This window comes from Pristiophorus japonicus, chromosome 2 (assembly GCF_044704955.1).
Source record: "Pristiophorus japonicus isolate sPriJap1 chromosome 2, sPriJap1.hap1, whole genome shotgun sequence".
NCBI lineage: Eukaryota > Metazoa > Chordata > Chondrichthyes > Pristiophoridae > Pristiophorus > Pristiophorus japonicus.
The window spans coordinates 359,856,391-359,866,578 of record NC_091978.1 but is presented as its reverse complement, the minus strand read 5'-3'; the positions used below and the strand labels follow the sequence as shown (position 1 = coordinate 359,866,578).

General features: G+C 43.5%; 1 protein-coding gene across 5 annotated transcripts in view; it reads left to right on the top strand.

The window, feature by feature from the left end:
* The window catches only part of gstcd (glutathione S-transferase, C-terminal domain containing), a 223,611-nt gene that overhangs the window by 1,751 nt on the left and 211,672 nt on the right, over positions 1 to 10,188 (top strand). For all 5 annotated transcript variants that reach the window (XR_011591266.1, XM_070872675.1, XM_070872664.1 and 2 more), the window contains exon 2: positions 323 to 748. Coding sequence is in view for 4 of the 5 variants with exons in the window: in XM_070872675.1 (XP_070728776.1) it covers positions 335 to 748 (414 nt within the window). In the remaining variant the exon portion in view is untranslated. The remainder of the gene's footprint in view (positions 1 to 322; positions 749 to 10,188) is intronic.

Below are 10,188 nucleotides of genomic sequence, written 5' to 3'. Positions count from 1 at the left end.
ATTATATATTAATCTTCCCTCCTTGCCTTCAATTTGCCCAGAATTCTAATCTGATTACTGCTTTTGCACGGTCTGTCTAGAAAATAGTCACTTCACAACTGGTAGACCAGAATTTATTTCTGAAGTTCCTCCGAGTCTTCCTGTAATCTTCCCTGCTCTTGCAAAAAGCTACCCAGAAACATTAACCTTTTTAGACGCTGTATTTTTTATTCCATGCTCATCTGGAAAAATGAAAAAATATATATTTAAAAAAAACAACTGCAAAATGTTTTTCAGTGTCTCTAACTATATTCTTAATGTGCTGATATTCTACTGTCTATAGGTAGTTGCAAAAATGAAGAACAAGAGCATGCATGATGAGTGTCTGTACCTGGAGCTATCCCACTACACAGAAGATGGGATTTTTCCTCTCCACACATCCATCGTTTTATTTCTACTGTCCTACTGTGACTCCACATCGTTTAAGGTGTTTCTTGTGCCTAATGAAGGCACTGCTGCCAATCCCTTGTTGAAGAAAGGAGCACCAGCCAAAATTCCCATCAGCATCCTGTCCCAGCAGGAGTTGCCTTCAGTGGTTCGGAGTTGTCGTTTGCCTGCTCTGATGGAAAAGGATGGGAATTTTTGTCGAGCTGGCCTTGCTGTGGTGTTGAGATACATCATACAGAGGACTTGTGATATAGACTGCAATAGGAAGGATGTATCTGAGCTTCTTGGCTTCAAAAAGACCTGCTTAAAGGCTTGCGCTGAGGTGAGTATTTAGGATAGTATACACAGGAGGCCATTCAGCCCTTGAGCCTGTTCCGCCATTCAATTAGACCTTGGCTGATCTGTGCATCAACTCCATTTACCCAACTTTGTTCCATCTCTCTTGATACCTTTATTTAAAAAAAAATCTATAGATCCCAGGCTTAAAAACTCCAACTGACCCAGCATCTACAGCCTTAAGGGAGCGAGTTCCAGATTTCCTCTATCCTTTGTGTGAAAAGTGCTTCTTGATTTCACTCCTACACAGCCTAGCTCTAATTTTAGGACTATTCCTCTTGTTCTGGATTCCCCCACCTGAGGAACTAGTTTATTTGTATCTACATTATCGAATCTCTTTATCACTTTAATAGCCTCTGCCAGCCCCTTATAATTTCTGTTGTGTCAGAGGGAGACTCCCTGTGGCGGGAATTCCTGATTTCCCAGCCCGTATTAGATCCGACGTACCACTGCAGGCGGGTATGCTGATTCATGATGAGGCGTTCAGGCCTTCCAATAAGAGGGAGGGATGTAGGCCCCACTGGTGTATCAGGCCCGGGAAGTGGCTCACTTACTTAGTTGTCTATCAGATCTCAAAGCATTTCACATGCATTGAATTTCTTTGAATACACAGAGGGTTGTTGGAGCATGGGTTGCTTTGTCAAAGGGAGTAGTTGAGGCAGATACTATTGCATCTTTTACAGGAACAGTGGATTAAGGCCGGAAGCAGAGGAAGATGCAGGGGCTATAGGGAGTGTGCAGTGCAGTTCACATTATTTTTAGATTGCTCTAGTAAAGAACTGGCACAGAAGTGATGGTCCGAGTGGCCTCCTTTTGCACTGTAAACTGGCATGTTTCGATGGAAGTACAGTGATCAGACCTGTATAGGCAAACATTTTGCACACACTGAAATGCCATAAACAGCAATGAGATGAATGATCAGTTAATCTGCTTTTGATGGTGTTACTTGAGGGCGGAATATTGACCAGAATACCAGGAGAGCTCTTTGCTCTTCAAAGAGTGCCATAGAATCTTTGACAGCTTCCTGAAGTGTCAGCCATGGCTCAGTGAGTTGTACTGCCAACCCTGAGTCAGTTGTGGGTTCGAGTCCCACTCCAGAGACTTGAGAATTTAATCTAGGCCGACGCTCCAGTGCTGTACTGAGGGAGTGCTGCACTGTCGGAGGTGCCATCTTTTGAATGAGACGTTAAACTGAGGCCCCGTCTGCTCTCGGGTGGATGTAAAGGATCCCATGGCACTATTTCGAAGAAGAGCAGGGGAGTTACCCCCGGTGTCCTGGCCAATATTTGTCCCTAAATCAGCGTAACAAAAAACAGATTACCTGATGATTATCACATTGCTGTTTGTGGGCGCTTGCTGTGTGCAATCGGCTGCCATGTTTCCTACATTACAAAAGTGACTACAATTCAAAAAGCACTTCATTGGCTGTAAAACGCTTTGGGACATCCTGTGGTTGCGAAAGGTGCTATATAACTGCAAGTCTTTCTGAGCCACTGATATCACTCATTCCTCACTTATGTCTCATCTGAAGGACAGCACCTCTTGAGAGTGAAGCAGTTTCTCCACCCTGCTCTCGTTTTATGGGCTCTAGCCTTGGGCTGAGGCTTGAAGCCACAACCTTGTGACCCGGAGGTGAGACTATATTTACACAAACTATTTTTCATTTAGTCATTGTGAAATTGTTTTCGGATGCTTTGTGTCAGCAGTGACACATTTATAGTCTGCTGTACAGAATTAAAATGAGAAGAGAGGACTTTAAGGAGAAAGTGAATTTCTGCTTGGGAACAAGCCACAAGTTAAATATTTGTTTTAAGTTTGCTGCCCAATAGATGGTTAAGGAAGCAGTGCCTGGGGCTTTGGTGGCCTTAACTTAATTCCAATCCCGTAATCAGAGATATACGGGGAAAATATTTTTCAGTTGGCAAGTGGGACTTTTGGAAAAAAAAATTACTTAATATAACCATTTGCTCACAAATCTGTTGATTCATTTGGACATATTTGTTATATTGTATAAGATAGTGAATTGTACAGTTTAAAAAATATCCACATTCCCGATTGGAGAAAACACCTTGGAATCATTAATATTCTGCATAATGTGAAGTATTTAATGTTGATCAAAATCTACTTTCATGCATTCAAGTATTTGTTCTTTGCAGTAAAAGAACAGCTGCGTCTTTCATTCGACATAAATAAAAGTTACTTAATTCCAACATTCGCAATCCTCTTTCAAAGAGTAGTGAACATTTGTCCCCAGTAGCATTGTCATAGAGTGCTGTGCCAGAGTACTGTACAACCTATACAGAGTGCTGTGTCACAGAGAGTGCAGTACTACTACACAACAACTTGTATTTATATAGCGCCTTTAACGTCGTAAAATGTCCCAAGGTGCTTTACAGGAGTGTTATAAGACAAAACAAACATATTTGACACCGAGCCACATAAGAAGAAATCACGGCGGATGACCAAAGAGTTGGGCTTTAAGGAGCATCTTAAAGGAGGAGAGAGAGATGGAGAGGTTTAGGGAGGGAGTTCCAGAGCTTGTACAGTTGTACCAACACACACAATACACTGTGTCACAGAGAATATTGTCCAACACACACAGACTACTTTATTTCAGACCATCAGAGGGGACAGAGTGTAGTGTAACAAAATTTGCAGATGACACAAAGATTAGTGGGAAAGCGGGTTGTGTAGAGGACACAGAGAGGCTGCAAAGAGATTTAGATAGGTTAAGCGAATGGGCTAAGGTTTGGCAGATGGAATACAATGTCGGAAAATGTGAGGTCATCCACCTTGGGGAAAAAAAACAGTAAAAGGGAATATTATTTGAATGGGGAGAAATTACAACATGCTGCAGTGCAGAGGGACCTGGGGGTCCTTGTGCATGAATCCCAAAAAGTTAGTTTGCAGGTGCAGCAGGTAATCAGGAAGGCGAATGAAATGTTGGCCTTCATTGCGAGAGGGATGGAGTACAAAAGCAGGGAGGTCCTGCTGCAACTGTACAGGGTATTGGTGAGGCCGCACCTGGAGTACTGCATGCAGTTTTGGTCACCTTACTTAAGGAAGGATATATTAGCTTTGGAGGGGGTACAGAGACGATTCACTTGGCTGATTCCGGAGATGAGGGGGTTACCTTATGATGATAGATTGAGTAGACTGGGTCTTTACTCGTTGGAGTTCAGAAGGATGAGAGGTGATTTATAGAAACATTTAAAATAATGAAGGGGATAGACAGGATAGAGGCAGAGAGGTTGTTTCCACAGGTCGGGGAGACTAGAACTAGGGGGCACTGCCTCAAAATACGGGGGAGCCAATTTAAAACTGAGTTGAGAAGGAATTTCTTCTCCCAGAGGGTTGTGAATCTGTGGAATTCTCTGCCCAAGGAAGCAGTTGAGGCTAGCTCATTGAATGTATTCAAATCACAGATCGATAGATTTTTAACCAATAAGGGAATTAAAGGTTATGGGGAGCGGGTGGGTAAGTGGAGCTGAGTCCACGGCCAGATCAGCCGTGATCTTGTTGGGTGGCGGAGCAGGCTCGAGGGGCTAGATGGCCCACTCCTGTTCCTAATTCTTATGTTCTTATTAATGTTGGGGAAGTCCAGAACCAGAGGTCACAGTCTAAGGATAAGTGGTAAGCCATTTAGGACCGAGATGAGGAGAAACTTCTTCACCCAGAGAATGGTGAACCTGTAGAATTCTCTACCACAGAAAGTTGTTGAGGCCAATTCACTAAATATATTCAAAAAGGAGTTAGATGAAGTCCTTACTACTAGGGGGATCAAGGGGTATGGCGAGAAAGCAGGAATGGGGTACTGAAGTTGCATGTTCAGCCATGAACTCATTGAATGGCGGTGCAGGCTCAAAGGGCCGAATGGCCTACTCCTGCACCTATTTTCTATGTTTCTATGTCATCAAAAAGAACATTTGATAGCAGAGAAATTTCTCGTGCTTCGTGTCCAGTTCTTTGAATCGGAGAGGCCAGTAATCTCCAAATGGCTTTGCCAAATAGTCGGTTTTGCAGGGTCTCGCGTGCGAGAAGTATTGGATAAACCACAGGTCATTTCTGTCGTAAAGTGTCACTCTGCATTCTCTGTCTGTTGATTGCAGGTGTATTAACAGCTGGCTGTATGAGCCAGTGACCTTTCCATGTGTCGGAAGTGATTCTGAGTCTTTATTGTTCCTGACCAGTTTTGCTTGATTTAGTGGACAGTCGGGGCACAAAGTTGGCTGGAGTAAGTCCAGGTCCATGTCTGAAATCAGGCTGCAGCGGCAAACTTTAGAAGCGAAGCAACAACAACAAATTGCATTAATAGAGTGCCTTTTGAAGTAGTCAAACGCCCCAACATACTTCACAGGAGCATTCTCTGACCAAATTTGACAGCGAGACACACAAGGACACATTAGAACAGGCAGAGGTAGGTTTTAAGGAGCATCTTAAAGGAGAAAAGAGAGCCAGAGAGGTTTAGGGGGAGATCTCAACAGCTGAGCGCCTAGGTAGCTGAAGGTACTGCCACCAGTGGTGGGCAATAGAAACCAGGGATGCACAAGAGGCTAGAATTGGAGAAGCGCAGAGAATCTCTGAGGGTTGTAGGTCTGGAGGAGGTTACAGAGATAGGGAATGCAGTGAATTAAGAAAGGCGGCCTTGCATTTATATGGCATCTTATCACATCCCGCAGAAATATCTTAAGCACGAGTCGTATAGTAAATTACTTTAGAAATGCAGTGATTGTTGTTTATGCAAGTGAATGCAGCAGACACCTTTCACCAGTAAGATCCCACAAACACTCATGGGGTTAATCTGCTTGTAATAGTGTTTTTGAAATGTTAGCGAGCAGTCACTCTCTCTTTCAGCGCAGAATGTTTAACATCTAGTTGACAGAACAAAATTGGAGATGATTGTCGCCTTTTAGGACTTTAATCTCACATTCCCTCACGCTTGTGCATGGGCGGAAGTCTTAAGATGGCTTCAGTCAACAATGTTAGATTTTAGATTCCAAGCCTCCTCATACTATTAATTTCCATTCTGCCTGTCACAGCCCTTTGTTTTATGACTTTTAGTGCTATTTATAGCCGATGAGTGATTTTTAAAAGGACAACATAAAATCTATTTTACGTTTGGAATGAATCTCGGTCAAATCAGTCGTACATTACTGGAAGCACTCCAGCACAAAATAGCGTCGAAAAAACTTGGGTGTTCTATTTTTTTTCCTCTGTTCTATTTTGCTTCCATATTTGGTGATTCCCAGTGTAAAACCATATCTTGTGCCATGGTTCAGTCATCGGGCCTTTGAAAGCATATTTAGTTTGACCCTTGCTTTTCTTTGAACATTCCTTAGCAAATCGGTACTCAAACGGCATTACAGATAGGAACTGCTAAATATTTTCCATCTTTAAGTTTTACGAGCCCATCTCCTGAAGCGTTGCATACGGGCACCGTTTAAGTTTAATCGTCCGGTGAAACGGCTTGGGGGATAGGTGGATCAGGATGGTTAGATGTTATTCAGTCCCCTATTTTAAAGTCATGCGTTGCGTCCTTAATTTCATATTTCCATTGTAAATTGCTATAGCTACATTTGTAATGGAAACTGCTTCTGTTAATTTGTTGCGCTGTAATTCCAGCCTCCTGCCAGTGGTGCTTCTACAGCGCCACTACTGGTAGGAGGGTGTAATAACAGCGTGACAAGTTTACATAGTTGTTATAGAAAGGAAGACTTGCATTTATATAGCGCCTTTCACGACCACAGGATGACCCAAAGCGCTTTACAGCCAATTAAGTACTTTTTGAAGTGTAGTCACTGTTGTAATGTGGGAAACGTGGCAGCCAATTTGTGTGCAGCAATCTCCCACAAACAGAAATGTGGCAATGACCAGATAATCTGTCTTTTTTGCAGTGATGTTGATTGAGTGATAAATATTGGCCAGGACACGGGATAACTCCCCTACTCTTCTTCGAAATAGTGCCATGGGATCTTTTACGTCCACCTGGGAGGGCAGACGGGACCTCAGTTTAACGTCTCATCCGAAAGACGACATCTCCGACAGTGCAGCACTCCCTCAGCACTGCACTGGAGTGTCAGCCTAGATTTACGCAGGAATTTATAATGGAAAAAGTTGACAAGAAATGCACACAGACATAAGATTTCACCATCATGTATAGATTGTATTTCCAAGACTTTACATTCACATTTCGATTTTTATGCACTTTGATTTGATTGCACAATTCTTGTGGAGGAGTACATTGTTATTACGGTCTCTTGGCATGGCCGCGCTTGCACTGAGAGCGATTTGAGTTGAATGGTTGAAGCAATTTGTTCTTCGTTCCTAGTTTTAGTGGGGTTGGGAGAAAGAGGAATGCTGCCCACTTGTGGTGGGCAGACAGATAGGATCTGCTCGCTGGGACTTTCTATATTGACCTTGAATTTGTGGTTGGCGGCGTACCTAAGGAGTACACCACTGACATCCAAACAATATCTGCACTTGCCTCGTACGAAGCCTCAAGCGAAAACCTGCGTTCAAACGCTGCAGAGTTGCGCGCAGCGTAGTAGCCCCTGGATCCCAGGGGCAAACTATGGTTGTGTTCCCTGGAATTTAGAAGGTTAAGTCATAAGAACATAATAAATAGGGGCAGGAGTAAGCCACTTAGCTCCTCGAGCCTGCTCCACCATTCAATAAGATCATGGCTGATCTGACCTTGGCCTCAACTCCACTTCCCTGCCCGCTCCCCTTAACCCTCGACTCCCTTATTATTCAGAAATCTGTCTATTTGCACCTTAAATTCAATGACCCATCCTCCACAGCTCTCTGGGGTAGAGAATTCCAAAGATTCATGACCTTTTTGAGAGAAGAAATTCTTCCTCGTCTCTGTTTTAAATGGACGATCCCTTATTCTGAAACTATGCCCCCTAGTTCTAAATTCCCCCACGAGGGGAAACATCCTCTCTGCATTTATCCTATCAAGCCCCCTCAGAATCTTATCTGTTTCAATAAGATCACCACTCATTCTTCTAAACTCCAATTATAGGCCCAACCTGTTCAACCTTTCTTCATAAGACAACCTCTTCATCTCAGGAATCAACTTGGTGAACCTTCATGATTTGATTGAAGTTTTCAAGATGTTAAGGGGAACTGATAGAGAGAAACTATTTCCGTTGTTTGGGGATTCTAGCATTAGCGGACAGTCTACAACTTTGAGCCAGGCCTTTCAGGAGTGAGATTAGGAAACACTTCTACACACACAGGGTGGTAGAAGTTTGGAACTCGCTTCCGCAAACGACAATTGATGTTAGATCACTTGTTAATTTTAAATCTGAGATTGGTAGATTTTGGTTAGCCATTCAGGAAAATGGGGCAAAGGCGGGTATAGGAGTTAGGTCGCAGATCAGCCATGATCTCATTGAATGGCGAACAGGCTCGAGGGGCTAAATGGCCTCCTCCTGTTCCTATGCTCATAGAGTACTTGTCGCAGCTTTGTTCTTGTCCAGGTGGTGTGCACATTTTTTTCCTGTTTCTCCACACTCTTCTCCCGTAGGTTGTTTTCAAATCCCTCCATAGCCTCACCCCTCCCTATCTCTCTAATCTCCTCCCCCGTTCCCCCCCCCCCCCCCAAGATGTCTGCGCTCCTCTAATTCTGCCCTCTTGAGCATCCCTGATTATAATCGCTCAATCATCGGTGGCCGTGCCTTCTGTTGCCTAGGCCCCAAGCTCTGGAACTCCCTGCCTAAACCTCGCCACCTCTCGACCTTTCCTCCTTCAAGGTGCTCCTTAAAACCTACCTCTCTCCTAATTTCTCCTGGCTCGGTGTCAAATGTTTTGTCTTATAATACTCCTGTGAAGCGCCTTGGGGCATTTTACTACGTTAAGTGCGCTATATAAATAGTTGTTGTATGTTGTCTGGAGTGAATTTATTTTATTGAGGCAGTGGGGTGTGAGGTATGTTTTATCTATTAATCATAACTGCATTCTCCCCAACCTTCTGCAGATAGAGATATCAAGTGCTGATATTCTCAGAATACTTCTCAAAAAATGTTTGTTACAGTGTACTCTTCCTTAATTACTCAACTTTGAAAATGCATTTTCTGTGAGACTGAGGAGAGTTCTTAATAATAATCTTTTAATCTTAATAGTAATCCTGTTTTTAAAAAAAAAAATTCACTCTCTGGCAAAGGCTGGCATTTATTGCCCATCTGCATCCTGGAGTTCCAGGATTTTGACCCAGCGACAATGAAGGAACGCAGATATGTGTCTGAGTCATAACGGTGTGTGACTTAGAGGGGAACGTGGGGGTGATGGTGGCCCCATGACACTACCATTTTTTGTCTGTAGAATCATAGAGCACAGAAGGAGGCCATTCAGCCCATTGTGTCCATGCCAGCTATTTGAAAGAGCTATCCAATTAGTCATACTCCCATGTTGTGTTCCCATAGGCTGTGGGTTCAAGATCCATTCCAGGGACTTGAGCACACAAATCTAGGCTGATACTCCAGTGCAGTGCTGAGGGAGTGCTGCAGTGTCAGAGATGCCGTCTTTTGGATGAGATTTTAAACCGAGGCCCCGTCTGCGCTCTCAAGTGGGCGTTAAAGATCCCATGACATTTCAAAAAAGAGCAAGGGAGTTATCCCCGGTGTCCTGGCCAATATTTATCCCTCAGTCAACATAACAAAAACAGATTATCTGATCATTATCACAATGCTGTTTGTGCCGCGTGCAAATTGGCTGCCACGTTTCCCACATTACACCAGTGACTACGCTTCAAAACTACGCTGTAAAGCACTTTGGGAAGTCCTGTGGTCGTGAAAGGTGTTATATAAATCCAAGTCTTTTTACAGCCCTGCAATTGTTTCCTTTTCAAGTATATAATTATAGACCAGTTAGCCTGACATCAGTAGTGGGGAAAATGTTGGAATCATTTATTAAAGGTGAAATAGCAACGCATTTGGAAAGCAGTGACGGGATCGGTCCAAGTCAGTATGGATTTATGAAAGGGAAATCATGCTTGACAAATCTTCTAGAATTTTTTGAGGATGTAACTGGTAGAGTGGACAAGGGAGACCAGTAGATGTGGTGTATTTGGACTTTCAAAAGGCTTTTGACAAGGTCCCACACAGGAGGTTGGTGTATAAAATTAAAGCACATGGTATTTGGGGTAATGTACTGACGTGGATAGAGATCCGGTTGGCAGACAGGAAGCAGAGAGTCGGGATAAACGGGTCCTTTTCAGAATGGCAGGCAGTGACTAGTGGGGTGCCGCAGGGCTCAGTGCTGGGACCCCAGCTACTTACAATATACATTAATGATTTAGATGAAGGAATTGAGTGTAATATCTCCAAATTTGCAGATGACACTAAGCTGGGTGGTGGAGTGAGCTGTGAGGAGGACGCTAATAGGCTGCAGGATGACTTGGACAGGTTAGGTGAGTGGGCAAAC